Here is a 16031-nt window from a genome sequence, read left to right as displayed (position 1 = left end):
CTCCAGGTGAGTCGAGACCTCTTGATGCATCTTAGATGGCCGCTTGCTAGCATTTAAGACCCCAGATACCACTCTCCAAAGTGGGATGCAGAATGTTTTCTTAATAGATTTCATTATGCCAATTGACTTAGATGTCCCCTGAAACCATGATCCCCAGCCCCCTGTCCCTGCTATGATGGGCTTCGTAGCGTTCAGTTTATTCAGGAAACTTACTTACTTTTGGTTTAGTCCAGTTTTGCTGACCTCTTCTGTATTGTGTGTTCTTTCCCTTCATCTACAGTAGTCCTTATCTACTGTCTAATTAGTGAAAAGCCCTCTCCATCCCTCCCTCTCTCCCCACTGTCCTAACCATCAAAGAATATTTTCTTCTCTGTTTAAACTATTTTTTGAGTTCTTATAATAGTGGTCTCATACAATATTTGTCCTTTTGCAGCTGACTGATTTCACTCTGCGTAATGCCTTCCAGATTCCTCCATGTTATGAAAGGTTTTACAGATTGATAGTTGTTCTTTATTGATGTGTGATATTCCATTGTATGAATATAACATAATTTATTTACCCATTCATTCGTTGATGGGTACCTTGGTTGGTTACATCTTTTCGCTATTGTAAACTGTTGCAGTGAACATGGGTGTGCAAATATCTGTGCGTGTACAGGCTCTTATTTCTCTAGGATGTATTCTAAGGAGTGGGATTCCTGGATCGCGCGGTAGCTCTATTTCTAGCTTTTTAAGGAAGCGTGAAATCAATTTCCAAAGTGGTTGTACCATTTTACATTCCCACCAGTAGTGTATAAGTGTTCCAATCTCTCCACAACCTCTCCAAGATTTATTATTTTGTGTTTTTTGGCTTAATGCAAGCCTTGTTGGAGTGGGATGGAATCTCATTGTAGTTGTGATTTGCATTTTCCTAATGGCTACTGATCGTGAGCATTTCCTCGTGTATCTGTTAGCTACCTGAATGTCTTCTTTAGTGAAGTGCCTGTTCATATCCTTTGCCCATTTTTTAATTGGGATGTCTTTTTGTAGCTGAGTTTTTGCATTAACATGTAGATTTTAGCTATCAGACACTGATCGGAAATGTCATAGCTAAAAACATTTTCTCAGTCTGTAGGTAATCTTTTTACTCTTTTGGTGAAGTCTTTGAATGAGCATAGGTGTTTGACTTTTAGGAGCTTCCAGTTATCTAATTTCTCTTCTGCATTGTCAGTAATGTTTTTATACTGTTTATGCCATGTGTTAGGGCTCCAAGCATTGTCCTTATTTTTTCTGCCATGATCTTTATTGTTTTCAATTTTGTATTTAGGTCTTTGATCCATTTTTTTTTTTTGTGCATGGTGTGTGGTATGGGCCTTTTTTCATTTTTTTACAGGTGGATGTCCAGTTATGCCAGCACCATTTGTTAAGGAGACTGTCTTTTCCCCATTTAACTGACTTTGGGCCTTTGCTCTTATGAGGATGGATTTATGTCTGAATTCTCAGTTCTGTTCCATTGCTCTGTGTATCTGTTCTTATACCAGGTACCAGGCTGTTTTGAGTACTGTGGTGGTATAATAGTTTCTTAAATCAGGTAGAGTGAGACCTCACACTTTGTTCTTCTTTTTCACTAATGCTTTACTTATCCGAGGCTTCTTTCCCTTCCATATGAAGTTGGTGACTTGGTTCCCCATCTCACTAAAAGCTGTCATTGGAATTTGGAACTGAATTGCATTGTATCTGTCGATCGCTTTTGGTAGAATAGACATTTACCGTGTTAAGTGTTCCTATCCATGAGCAAGGAATGTTTTTCCACTTATGTAGGTCTCTTTTGATTTCTTGCAGTAGTGTCTTGTAGCTTTTCTTATAGATCTTTTATGTCTCTGGTAAGATTTATTTCTAAGTATTTTATTTTCTTGGGGGCTACTGTAAATGGTATTGATTTGGTGATTTTCTCTTCGATGTTCTTTTTGTTGGTGTAGACGAATCCAACTGATTTTTGTATGTTTATCATGTATCCTGATACTCTGCTGAACCGTTCTAGTAGTTTCATTCGTTTTCTAGAGGATTCTCTAGGGTTTTCTGTGTATAAGATTATGTCATCTGCAAATAGAGATGCTTCTTCCTTTCCAATCTGGATGCCCTTTATTTCTTTATCTAGCCTAATTGCTCTGGCTAGCACCTTCAGCACAGTGTTGAATAAGAGTGGTGATAAAGGGCATCCTTGTCTGGTTCCTGATCTAAAGGGGAATGCTTCCAGACTCTCCATTTATGATGATGTTGGATGTTGCTTTTGCATCAATGCCCTTTATTATACTGAGGAATTTTCCTTCTGTTCCTATTTTGCTGAGAGTTTTTATCATGCATGAGTGTTGAACTTTGTCAAATGCCTTTTCTGCATCAATTGATAAGATCATATAGTTCTTTTGTTTTATTTTTTTGATGGATTACATTAATTGTGTTTCTAACGTTGAACCATCCGTGCATACCTGGTATGAATCTTACTTGGTCATGGTGAATTATTTTTTTGATATGTTGTTGAATTCTATTGGCTAGAATTTTGTTCAGGATTTTTGGATGTAAGTTCATGAGGGTTATAGGTCTGTAATTTTTTTTGTGGCATCTTTACCTTGTTTTGCTATCAGGGATATGCTGGCTTCATAGAATGACTTTGGGAGTAATCCTTCCTTCCTAATCTATGTTCTGAAATACCTTTAGTAGTAGTGGTGTTAACTCTTCTGTGAAAGTTTGGTAGGACTCTGTAGTGAAGTTGTCTTGGCCAGGGCTTTTTTTTTGTTGGGGATTTTTTTATGATCTTTTCAATCTCTTCTTTTATTATGAGTATATTTAGTTGTTCTACTTCTGTTTGTGTTAGTTTAGGTAGGTAGTATGTTTCTGGAAATTCATCCATTTCTTCTACGTTTTCAAATTTGATTACAGTTTTTCATAGTTATCTGTTATGATTCTATTAATTTCAGTTGGGTCTGTTATAATATCACCCATGTCATTTCTTATTTGGTTTATTTGCTTCCTCTTCTGTTTTTCTTTTATCAGTTTGCCCAGTGGCTTATCAATTTTGTTAATTTTTTCAAAGAACCAGTTTTTTGTCTTGTTAACTCTTTCAGTTGTTTCTCTGTTTTCTATTTCATTTAATTCTGCTCTAGTTTTTATTATTTGCTTTCTTCTGGTGCCTGGGGGTTTCTTTTGTTGCTCTCTTTGTTTTTGTTCAAGTTGTAGGGGTAATTCTTTGATTTTGGCCATGAGGAATGCTTCAGCTGTGTCCCAAAGGTTCTGATGGGAAGTGTTTTCATTCTCAGTGGATCCTATGAATTTCTTTATTCCATCCTTCATGTCTGCTATGACCCAGTCGTTTTTGAGCAGGGTATTGTTCAGTTTCCAAGTGTTTGATTTCTTTCCCTGCTTTTCCAGTTATTGATTTCTACTTCAAGTGTGTGGTACAGGCTCTGTTCTACAGTCTTATAGGGGCAGGGCTGGTTAGTGTAGGTACAGGTACCTGGTTGTAACAGGGGATCATGCTTTCATTAAGGCAGGGTGCTGACAACTGTCCCCCGAGTGTCTGTGAGGAAAGTACATCCCTGTTCTCTAGCGCGTACAGGTGGGTGCATTGTGCAGACAGACCATGGGCACCCAAGCTTTTGGTTTTAAGGCATGGGAGGTATCGGTTATCCTTGGACCTCTGTTGCAGGTGGCTGGATGCCCTAAGTGGCGCCACTAGTCCTTTGGCCTTTTGCGTGTCTAGTTGAGGACCCCGTTTAATAGGCAAAGCGGTTTCAAAAATCAAACACGCACCTCTCTACTCCACAGCTGAACCAGTTGCAGTCTTCCAACAAGGGTCTAGTCTCCTGAAATAGGCCCACACAGGTCTACGCAGGGAGGAAATATATACAGCGTCCACGAATCCTGTATTCCTGTCTTGAGCTCCCCCAGTTAGTGGAGCTGCCAAATTATCTTTTCCCCTAGTTGCGAATTTATGCCTTCTCCATGGCCGTGAGAATGGCTCAGGATGCTCAGCATGGCCTATCTCAGGCCCAGGGAAATCAACAGCCACCAAAGTTGGCTTGGGGACATGGGATGCAGTAAAATATACGCAAGTACATAGCTTTTGCCGAGAGCACCGTTCTTGTTTGGTTCCAGAGGTGTGAGTAGGCTTTGTGGCTGGTTGTTTCTCCCTGAGGAACTGCAACCAAACGCTACCACCAGTGTGCTGCAGCAGCTCCCAAGAATGGTACCTGAGGGATCATGGTGATTCAGGTCCGGCACCCCGCTTCTGAACCGTCTCTCCCTCCCCGTGCCACTCAGTCTGTTTTCTGTCTTTGCCTTTGATTTTCAGAGCTCCTAGTTTGTCATAAATATAAATGTTTCACTTGTTTTTTTCGGGTCTTTGTTGTAAGAGGGATCACCAGAAGCGTTTGGCCACTGTGCCATCTTGGCCCTGCCTCAAGATTTTTTTAAGTAGAAAGACAGTGTATAAAACCTGACCTTTAGTTTGGATGGGCTTCTTTGAGCTGGATCCTAGCCTGGTTCTGCCACCATGTCAGTACTTTCTGTGCATTTATCTCATTGGCTGTTTGAACTCTAAGCCTCCATCTAACTCTGGTGTTCTAAGAGTGACCATTGTGAAATCTCTGATTTCAGGACACTTCTTACCTGTTCATCACTGGCCCTGATGTTGTGAAGTCTGTCACCAATGAGAACGTTACTCAGGAGGAGCTTGGTGGTGCCAAGACCCATACCACCATGTCAGGTTAGAGGCCTTGAGGCTGATCTTACTGTTGTTCAAACCCTAGGAAGAGGCTGTTGTCAAAGAGAATGGTGACAGTTTTTAAAATAACCCCTAATTTGCAGAATTTATTTAGGAAGACTGTGGATTGAAGTACTGACTTAAAGATATAGTGATAAAGGTAGATTTAGTACCCCAAATTTATTAAAAGCAATAACAGGTATTACTAATGCTTTATGTGGGGATTGAGTGGTAGAATTCTTGCCTTCTTCCATTAGGGAGACCCGGCTTTGATTTCCGGCTAGTGCACCTTATACGCAGCCACCGCACCTGTCTGTCAGTGGAGGTTTGGATGTTGCTATGACATTGAACAGGTGTCAGTAAAGCTTTTAGAGTTAGACTGATTACAAAGAAGGGACTGGCAACCCACTTCCAAAAATTGGATAATGAAAACCCTCTGTATCGTAACAGTCTGATCCACAAAGCAGTATGGGGATGGTGCAGGACTGGGCAGCATTTCCTCCTGTTCTGCACGGGGTTGCGGTGGGCCAGAGGACAGCTTGACAGGAGCTAGCATCACCACTACCACTGCCAATGAATGCTTTAATATTCTTTAAAATAATTTTAAAGCTAATTGGAATGGTGGTTATAAGTAGGTGTGATTTATATGTGTACAGTTGAATACTGAAAATGTATGTTTTATTTTATCATTAGTTTTTTTACTGCGATGTTGGGGTAAGTTTTAGAGTAGTTGGTGTTTTACCAGTGGAGACTGGCCAGGTACAGCCATAATGTAGTGGTCAAAGCCCACGTATGCGCGAATTTGTTCATAGGTCTTCACTTCGGTGAGGTTATGTAGTATCTCACATGCTGAGTTTAAAATGTATAAAGATTATTTTATGCTTTAGCATTGAAAGAAAAATTTGTGTTTCTACAGAAAGGCAAGGAAATGGGAGCAGGGCATGAATCAGATATTAGTGAAGACATGTTTGCTGTTGGAATAATGATTGCAATTCCATATTTTTTGGAAAAAAATCCCCACAAGTTGCTCACTACACATCAAGCAGTGTAACTAAAAAAACTAAAGATGGGAGAAATTGCCTCAGTGAAAGATTTAAAGCAGTGAGAGGCTGGTGTGACTGCTTTATGTACCATGCTGGAGTGTGGTCAAAGCATTGGATCATGGTTGAATTGTCAGTATTTCCTTGTTGTTAGTTGCCTTTGAGTAGATTCTGACTAATGGTGACCCAGTGTATGCAGAGCATCCCTTGGGATTTCATGACTGACTTTCGGAAGCAGATTGCCAGGCCTCTCTTCCAAGGAGCCTCTGGGTTGGTTTGAACCACCAACTTTTTGGCTAATAGTTAAGCGTTTAACCATTTGTGCTTCCCAGGGGCTGCTGTTTCCCTCTTGGTGTACATAAAATAGAGGTGCGTCCTACTATCACTGAAGACTTAGATTTGATGAACTGTGATTTAAAAAATTTAGTTCAGATTCCTTTCCATCTCAGGTTGACATCAACCGTGACTCATTCCTTTCCCTCACCCATTTATTTGTTCCATCTCTAATACACACCCAGAACCCGAACATTGGTCATTGTTGACTCTCACCACAGCCGATTTTTACCCTCTGGTCTCAGGGCTTATTGGAAGCGGTTTTCCTTTCCTACTTGTATAGAAAATAATATTGAGTCTTGGTGTCTTAAATTTGATGAAATATGCTCCTTGTTTCTCCTGATTTTAGTACTGTTACATGTTTGTGGTAGAAAATTTAGGAAATACAGGAATAAAAATTGCCAGGAATTCCATCATCCATAGGTAATCTCCGCTATGTTTTTGGTATGTAGCCCTGTAGTCTCTTCATGTTGTGATGTGTATGTGATACACATAAACAGACTTAAACACGGGTGCTTTCATACTGTCCTGTAACCTGTTTTACTCAACAGCTTTCAGAAATGAACACCTGCCTATGCCATTAAGTTTTCTTCTGCAGTACCGTTTTAGGCTTTTTATTATATTCGTTATAATTTTAGACTTTTTAAAGGTAGCATGTCGTGTTATTTCTGGACCTGAGGCTCTTTGATGGGCTGTGTCTGACATGCCTGGCTCTGTATCCCCTGAGCAAGATCCAAAAGGTGGTCTATAAATATTTGTTTTTCTTTCTTTTTTGGTAACAGCTTTATTGAGATATGATTCACATACCATACAGTTAACCCATTTAAAATGTACATTTCAGTGGTTTTAATATATTCAGAGTTGTGCAATCATCACTACATAAGTTTTAGAACATTTGCCTCACCCCAGAAGGAAACTCCCTACCCTTTATCTTTCTCCGAATTCCCTCATCTCCCCCAGTCCTAGGCAAACTATTAATCTACTTTCTGTCTCTATAGATTTGCTCACTCTGGACATTTTATATAAATGGAATCATATAGTATGTGGTATTTTGTGTCTAGCTTCTTTCTTTTGGCATAATTTTTTCAAAGTTCATTCATGTTGTAGCATGAATCGGCACTTCACTTCTTTTTATTGCTAAATAACATTCCATTGTGCGGATGCACCACATTTCGTTTATCCATTGGTGGACATTTGGGTTGTTTCCACTTTTTGGCTATCATGAATAACTCTGCTTTAAACATTTGTGCATAAGTTTTAGTGTGGACTTATGTTTTTGTTTCTCTTGGGTGTGTATCTAGGAGTGGAATTTCTGGGTCAAATGGTAATTCTTTGTTTAACATTTTTAAGAATTGCCAGACTTTTTCCAAAGTGGCTGAACCAATTTATAAATATTTCTTGAATTAAAGAATTCTGTCATATTAAAAATGCTTTTTTTTTCATTCAACAAATAACCATTGAGTCCCTGTGTGTCAAGAATATATCTGTGACTGAAACAAAAAAGACCCTTACCCATGTGGGGCTTATAAATGTTATAAATAAGAACATATATAACATGTTAAAGGTAATAATACATGATTTTAAAAAAGTAGAACAAGGTAAATGGAGCTGGAATAGTTGCAATTTCAAATAGGGGGCTAAGGTAGACTTCAGTGTGAGGGTAACATTTGAGCAGATTTGAAGGAGTTAGCTGTGTGAATCTAGGGAAGGAGTACTTCAGAGGGAACAGCCTATGCAAGGGCCCTGAGGTAGAAGAATAGCTGGCATACTCAGGGAACAGCAGGAAGGATGGTTGGAGCAGAGGCATCACGTGATCTGACTTAAAGGCTTCCTCTGATTGTCTTGTAGAGAACAGACTTGAGGGATAATGGTGGAAGCAAGGAGTCCAGTGGAAGTGGACCTGAGAGAGATTTCTTGGCCTCATTTTCTATCATGCCTGTGGCCTTATATGGCTGTTCTGTGATTTAGGAACATTCTTCAGGGATGATGGCTCTGATGCATAGGGCCAAGTGGTTCCCCTCCTTTTTCTTTTCCTTCCACCATTGCTGAGCACTTGTTGTGTGCTAGGCATTATTCTCTATGTGAGGCCACAGTGGTGAGTAAGACAGACCTGGTCTGTACTTTGTTGGTGTCGATATTCTAGAGGAGATGTCAGGCAATGTCTTAGTTATCTAGTGCTACTGTAAGAGAAATGCCACGCATGGATGGCTTTCACAAACAGAAGTTTATTGTCTCACAGTCTAGTAAGCTAGAAGTCCAAATTCATGGTGCCAGCTCCAGGGGAAGCTCTTTGTCAGCTCCGGAGGAAGGTCCTTGTCATCATTCTTCCCTTTCCGTCAATCTAGGAGCTTCTTTGCACAGGAATCCTGGGGTCAGAGGATGTGCTCTGCTCCTGGCACTACATTCTTGGTGATACGGTGTCCCCCGTCTCTCTGCTTGCTTCTCTCTTTTATATCTCAAAAGAGATTGACTCGATACAGTTTAATCTTGTAGATTAAGTTCTGCCTCATTAACATAACTGCATCTAATCCTACCTCCTCAACATCACAGAGGTAGGATTTATAATGCATAGGAAAATCACATCAGATGACAAAATGGTGGACTGTCACATAATACTGAGAATCATGGCCTAGCTAAGTTGACACATATTTTTGGGGCGCACAGTTCAATCCATAACGGGCAGTAAATAGGAACACAAACAGGCGGATGCTACAGGGACACGTATGTCAACTCCCATATTGTGCAGAGATGGAGAGTGAGGAGCGTGGGACAGGTGTGCTCTAGACAGGGAGCCAGAGAAGGCCCTTTTCTGAGGAGGTGACAGTAAAGACCCGAGTGAAGAATGACCCCACAGAGATGTGGGTACAGGGCAGTGGGAGCAGCCTGCATGAATTGAGGATCAGCCCAAAGGTGAGTGGTATGCAGCATCTCACCCTTAGCAGAGGAGGGAAGGACAGCACAGTCTGCTGTAGACATGCCTTAGAAAGGGGGCAGTCTAGTACGAAGCAGCATCTTTGGGCTTGTTAGCGCTCTGGCCTATTGTAACCTCCCTGCTTTCTCAGGCGTTGCCCACAAAGCTTTTGAAAATGATGTTGATGCCTTGTGTAATCTACGGGAGTTCTTCAACTACCTGCCCCTTAGCAATCAGGACCCGGCGCCCATCCGCGAGTGCCACGATCCCAGGTGAGTGTCAGGCCAGAGCGCGTGCTCTCATTTTGCAGCACAGCTTGCCCTTCTCTGGCCCCTCAGCCCTGGTAGGACCTCCAGGGTTTGCTCTGTTGGAGCAGGTTGTGGAATGGATTCAGTGTGGCTCCTAGGTGTTGGGATGGTGTTGGTATGTCTGGGCACAGGAGCAAAGAAAGATGATTTTAGTAACTTTTTTCCTCTCTCTGATATCTCATTATCTTTGGGACATGGAGAGGCAAAAAAATATATATATATATATATATATATATATATATATATATTTTAAGACACTTAGTTGTCCAGAATTGGGGATAGAAGTTTTTGTCTTGACATGAAATAAATAAATGTGAAATGATACAATGTACCCTTTAAGAAAGGTGTTCATGTACACGTGCTTGGGACCAAAGGCTGAGGTGGTCCTGGAGAAGGGTGTGTGGCTGACCACCTAATCCACATCTTCTTTCCCTCTTGCTGTTGGGGCCACCGCCTGATGTTGGGTGATGGGGGGAGGGAAGTACCCCACAGTAAGCCAGCAGCCTAGCCCAGGAACTACTGTTCCAGACCTCTATCTGCTTTCTTCATTTTGTTTCATCGCAAATTAGAAGCACTCACTTGGCCTGGGTTTTCTTCTGCAGAAGGGATATGAAATTGTATCTCCTGGGAAGAAGCCATTTTCAAGACAGTCCCTCCAGCTATGAGTCTCTGTCTTGGCCAGGAATGCTCTCAATAGAGTAATGTCCCCAGGGTCCCACTAAACTTCAGCTCCACTCTAGGGGACACAGCCAGTGGTCCACTGTGTGTAGTTGTGAAGGAGAGGGTGGTCACAGGGCTCAAAAGGAATGGCCAGAGCCTCCTTTTCTGAGCATCTGTATTACAGTAAAAGCTGGAACCTGTCAGTGAAGGAAAACTCAAATATTTTCCACTAAAACAATCAACAGAAAAGTGGTAAGACTGCAGGCCGTCAAAGGTAGAAAACTTGTGGGACCCAGAAAAACAAGACCCTCTCAATGAGTTTCAGCTCTCACAGGTCTCACTGTTTTTGTGGTTCTTGAGAGGTTTAGGACATCATTTGAAGGTGTTACGGCCCTGGGCCCAAAAGTGTCTGAATAGCCTGCTTTGGCTCAGGCATACCTCTTCTCCATGTGGTCCCAGGGGAGCTCTATGCATAAATGGCAAAGGAAAAGTAACGAATGGCTTTATTATTAGGTGGGGCTGTGCCCAGTACAAGGAGGCCTGGTGGCACAGTGGTTAAGCACTTGGCTGCTAACTGAAAGGTCAGCAATTCAAACATACCAGTTGGTCTGCTGGAGAAAGATGTGGCAGCCTGCTTCCATAAAGATCACAGCCTTGAAACCCTGTTGGGGCAGTTTTACTCTGTCCTACAGGCTTGGTATGAGTTAGAATCAACTCGATGGCAAGGGGTTTGGTGGGTGCCCAATTCCCCAGGGCAGAGCTTTCTGGAAGCTGGGCTTGATGGGGCACATGGCCTGGCCCCATGTGGGACACGGGACAAAGAGGACTTGAGAGCCTATTGGAGAGACGAGGTTATAGAGGGACATGTTGCAGTCCTTCTGCACTGTAGGAGTGGGTCTCTGCTCAGCTTCCCTGCCCAGCCACAGAAACACAGGAGGAAGGAGTTACAAGCGGGTGTGTGAGTGTTTAGCCCACAGTGATCTCGCCTACCAGAGGGCTTGTGCTTTTGCTTTTTAAAGGAGTTTTAGCAGGTTAACCTTCTTATGGGGAACGTGAATCCAGTGATCTCTACAGAACTCTTATTTTGTGTTTCCAAGCCCTTGTTCTTTGGCTTTTAATGTCCCAAGAAGTTAGAGTGGGAACTCTGGGGTCAGTGTCATTTTCACCACAGTGTCCTTCAGTGGCTCACCCAGTACCTGGAATGTAGCAGGTGTTCAGAGAAGGTAAATGAAGGAATCACACTCAGGCGAGAAAGCCCATTTTCTCCTCTAAAAGAACACTGAATGGTCTCTTGGGTTGGTATGAGTCTCAGGTTTGGTTTAGTATGGTGGTTACAAAGGAACACAGCTTTGGTGTCTGCTTTGCAAGCCCAGCAGGGACAGAACCAGCCCAGTTCCCATGATGTATCTTTCTCTACTCTGCCCTCACCTCTTGTGAAGGCAGCTGGCTAGTCTCATGTTGACCGTATCTACCTCTTTTTTGTCCGTAGTGACCGTCTGGTTCCTGAGCTTGACACAGTTGTCCCTTTGGAGTCTACCAAAGCCTACGACATGGAGGACATCATACACTCTGTAAGTAATGGACCTGTCTTGCCAGTACTACCTTGGCCATATACATGGCCATTGTGTTTCAGCCTAGTGAGGAAGTGTTGTGATCTCTGGCCCTCATGTTGGGCCACACAGGCAAGTCATGGCATGGAAATGGGAGCAGGGGCTGCTGAGTAGATTATTCTGGGAAGAGCCAATGGCTATAGCCACCTTACTGGGCTCAGATGGCTGGAGGGAGGACATGCCAGTTGAGCCAGGTGAGCTCTGGGGTCTTTAGAAAGGTACTGTGAGGTACGTAGAGAATGGGACATGTCCCTAGAGTCTGGATTGAGGCCAAGGTTGTCCTTTTTTAGGCAGGTTTGTGTGGGGCCTTATGCTCAGAGGACATTTGTCTTTCTAGAGAAAGGAGAAGAGTCCCTGGGTGGTGCAAATGGTTAAACACTCAACTATTAGCTGAAAGATTGTCTGTTCAAACCCACCCAGAGGCACCTCGGGAGACAGGCCTGGTGATCTGGTTTTGAAAGGTCACAGCTCTAAAAATCCATTGGAGGAGTTCTACTCTGCACATATGGGGTCACCGTGAATGGAAGTCAACTCAATGGCAACTGAAAACTAAAACAGCAACAAGGAGATAGGAAAGTAAATGGGAGATTCTGTGACATGGTTGGGGCATGTGTGGTGGTGATGGGGTGTCTCGGGAGAATAGGAGCCCATTTGTAGTTTTTTCTTGGTGCAGCAGATTCCATCACATAGAAAAACCTGGAAGCCTTCTTCCTGTTCTCTTCCAGCCATTACTTTTCCTCCAACCTTCTGGGGGTAATCACTATTCTGACTCCTAACAGAATAGATTAGTTTTTCATGTTTTTATATGTTATATAAATGGAATCATATAGAATATAGTTCTTTTGTGTCTGGCTTCTCTTGCTCAACATTATGTTTGTAACATTAGTCCATATTATTGCACCCAGTTTTAGATTATTTGTTCTCACTGGTTGTTGGTGTCTTTGTTGTTGGTCTCATTAGTCTATTTATTGTATGAGTAGGTGTCTTAGTCATCTAGTGCTGCCATAACAGAAATACCACAGGTGGATGGCTTTAACAAAGAGAAATTTATTTCCTCCCTGTAAAGTAGGCTAATAGTCCAAATTCAGGGCATCACCTCCAGGGGAAGGCTTTCTCTCTTTGTCAGCTCTAGAGGAAGGTCCTTGTCCTCAATCTTCCCATGATCGAGGAGCTTCTCAGGCGCAGGGACCTGAGGTCCAAAGGATGCGCTCTGCTCATGGCGCTGCTTTCTTGGTGGTATGAAGTCCGTGTGTCTCTCTGCTTGCTTCTGTCTTTTATATCTCAAGAGATTCCCTCAAGACACAATCCAATCCTGTAGGTTGAGTCCTGCCTCACTAACACAACTGCTGCCTGTCCTCCCTCGTTAATGTCATAGTGGCAGGATTTACAGCGTATAGGAAAATCACACAATACCGAGAATCATGGCCTACCGCAACTGATGTACACATTTTTTGGGGGACCATAACTCAGTCCATGACAGTAGGCAACAGTTTATTTATGCAGTCTACTGTTGATAGGCATTTGGGTAGCTTGCGGTTCTGGGCTATAATACTTCTGATAGGAACATTTTATTACATGATTTTTTGTAATTTTACATGTCTGTTGGGTATATACCTAGGAGTGAAAGAACTAGATCATAGGGTATGCATACATTCAGTTTTTGTAGATAACTGCCAAAAAGTTTTTCAAAGTGTTTATTTCAGTTTACACTTCCACCAGCAACATATGAGATTTCCACTTCCTTCGCATTCTCACCAGCACTTGGCTGATGCCGTACTGTTTTTTTGTTTGCTTTTCCTGTGGTCCATTTCACTTCTTATGGGATTAGTATAAAGGAAAAACCAATCATGCACAGTCTAAGATATAAACATCAGAACAATGCAGCAATTGTGAGTCTTTCAATTAATATATTGAGGTGACTTCCGGTTGCTCAAAAATAATAGTTTTTTTTCCAGTTAAATAAACACATTATTTTGGTTTATCAAGTACCATACTGGAATGATTTATAATACCATACTGTTTTAATTATTGAGACTTTCTAGTATGCTTTCACATCTGGTAGGGATAGTTCCTCTTGATTTTTTTTCCTGATTTTTCTTGGCTAATCGTGCATATTTATTTTTTCATATGAACTTTAGAATCAGTTTGTCTTGTTCTAGGGTGGAAGTGGGGAGAAGTAGGTAATCCTGTTATTTTATTGGGATCTCAATAAATTTATGAATTAATTTGGAGAGAAATGACATCATTATGAATCTGGGACAACCTAAAAAAAAGTGGCATGTATTTTTATTTGTTAAAAGTATACTTTTTTCCCTCGAGAGATGTTTTGAAGCTTTCCTCACATAGGTTGTTCACATTTCTTGTTAAGTGTATTCCTAAGTATTCTATCTTTTTTATTGCTATTGTAAATGCAGTCTTTTTTATATCTTCTAATTGGTTTTTTAGGTACATATGAAAGTTGTCAATTTTGTTTATCAGTTTTATATCCTGTTACCTTATTAGGTTCTCATATTTGTAGTAGTTTTTTTCTGTTAATTCTTTTGGATTTTATAGGCGTGCCAGTATACCATCTAAATATAGAGTTTTATCTTTTCCTTTCCAATTCTTTTACGTGTCATTTTTTTTTCTTTTGCCTAATTGCATTGTTGTATTTCCATGTATATCAAATGTAGTGAAAAATAATAGTTGTGATACTGGGCATCCTTTTGTCCCTAACTTTAACAAGGCTGCCATTAGTGTTTGCTATTTACGTGAGAGAATGGTTTTTGTACTATGATACTCACATCTTTTTTCATGTTGTGGAAGTTACCACTGGTTCCTATTTTGATGTTTTTGTTTGTTTTGTTTTAAAAATCCAGGATGGGTATTTATTGAATGTTGTCAAATATCCTTTCAGCCCTTATGGAGATGATCATGTGATTTTTCTTCTTAGATCTATCCGTAAACCAAAACCAAACCCATTGCCATGAGTCAGTTCTAACTCATAGTGATCCTATAGACCTATTTATAAATCTATCTTAATAGTTTCCTAATATTGAACTATTCGTACATTCCTGAAGTAAATCCTACTTATTATTTTCTGTTTCATAGTGCTTTTTTTGGGATTTTTGCATCAATATCATGTGATATTGGTCTGTATTTTTCTTTTTTTGATATATTTAAAAATCAGGTTTTGGTGTCAGTTTTGTACTTGCTTCATAAAAAGAATTTGGAAGTTTTTCTTCTTCTATACTGTGGAACAATTTAAATAGCATTGGGGATTATCTGCTCTTCAAAAATATGGTACAATTCTGTGAAATTGTCAGGGCTTAGTGATTTTTTTTTGAGGGGGAGGAGTAGGTTTTTGATACTTTCTCTATTCTTTAAATGTTCCTGTTTAAGCTTTATCTCTTCTGGGTTCAGCTTTGGTAAGTTAGATTTTCTATAAATTATCCATTTCTTCCAGGTTTTAAAATCTATTTGCATAGGGCTGTGCATAGTAGTCTCACAAGATTAATGAAATCTTAATCTTTTTTTTTTAAATTAATGTTTAATTATATTTTTGGTGAAAGTCTACATAGCAAAACAGGTTCCTGTTCAACAATTTCTACACATAATGTTCAGTAACATTGATTAATGTTTGTCAGTTTGTGTCAACATTCTCGTTATTTCTGTTCTAGTTGTTCCACTTCCATTAATTTAGTCTCACCACGTTAGAGTAACTCTTGTCCCTTTGCTCGTGTGGATGATTTTTAAAAAACCTAAGTTCTCAAGCGTGAAATTTTTTAGTTTTTGAGCTAGCCTGCTATTTAGTTAGAAGATGATTTCAGGGGATAGTTTCTGTTCAGGGTTTAAAGAGTCTCTCATGGCGATAGTCTTGGTGATTCCTCTAGTCTAATCTTAATGACAAAAAGTTCCTCTCTGTCATTTCTTTATGCTTTATTTATTTATTTGATTGTGGTACCTAGTGGTTCATCTGTTTTACTGATGTATTCCAAGGAATAAGCCTTTTAATTATTCTAGTGTTTTGCTTTTGCTTTTTAAAGACTATTTTCTGTTTTTATATTGATTCCCCTTTTTACTTCAATTTACTTTTTTTTTTTAACATTTGAATTGGAAGTTTAGTTTATATATTTCCATTATTTTCTATTAATATAATATTTAAGTCCATTGCAGGGAACAAAGCTAAGAAATGTAGTGTAGCTGCTTAGCCATTTGCCCATCATTTCTGTTAGAATGGTAGAAATGGAAGCTGGATTTTTGGTGGATACCTGGCAGTCTCTGCAATACCCTTTTAATGTTTTTTTTTTTTTTTTTTTTTAAATAAAAGCAAGTAATATATACACAGTAAAATTTTTAAGAAGTGATAGGCATGTATAAAGTAAAACACAAATCTCTCTTTGTCCCTTTCTCTTCACATCAGCCTTCTTTCCTAGAGGTAACCACTACTAAT

At 40.4% G+C, this 16031-nt stretch overlaps 1 protein-coding gene across 3 annotated transcripts in view; it reads left to right on the top strand.

Annotated features, from left to right (window-relative positions):
• The window catches only part of PCCB (propionyl-CoA carboxylase subunit beta), a 221428-nt gene that overhangs the window by 150115 nt on the left and 55282 nt on the right, over positions 1-16031 (top strand). For all 3 annotated transcript variants that reach the window (XM_049870484.1, XM_049870483.1, XM_049870482.1), the window contains 3 exons: positions 4632-4740; positions 9173-9293; positions 11479-11560. In XM_049870484.1, coding sequence (XP_049726441.1) covers positions 4632-4740; positions 9173-9293; positions 11479-11560 — 312 coding nt within the window. The remainder of the gene's footprint in view (positions 1-4631; positions 4741-9172; positions 9294-11478; positions 11561-16031) is intronic.

Source organism: Elephas maximus, chromosome 26, assembly GCF_024166365.1.
Source record: "Elephas maximus indicus isolate mEleMax1 chromosome 26, mEleMax1 primary haplotype, whole genome shotgun sequence".
Taxonomy (NCBI): Eukaryota; Metazoa; Chordata; class Mammalia; order Proboscidea; family Elephantidae; genus Elephas; species Elephas maximus.
This window is presented reverse-complemented; position numbering and strand designations above follow the sequence as displayed.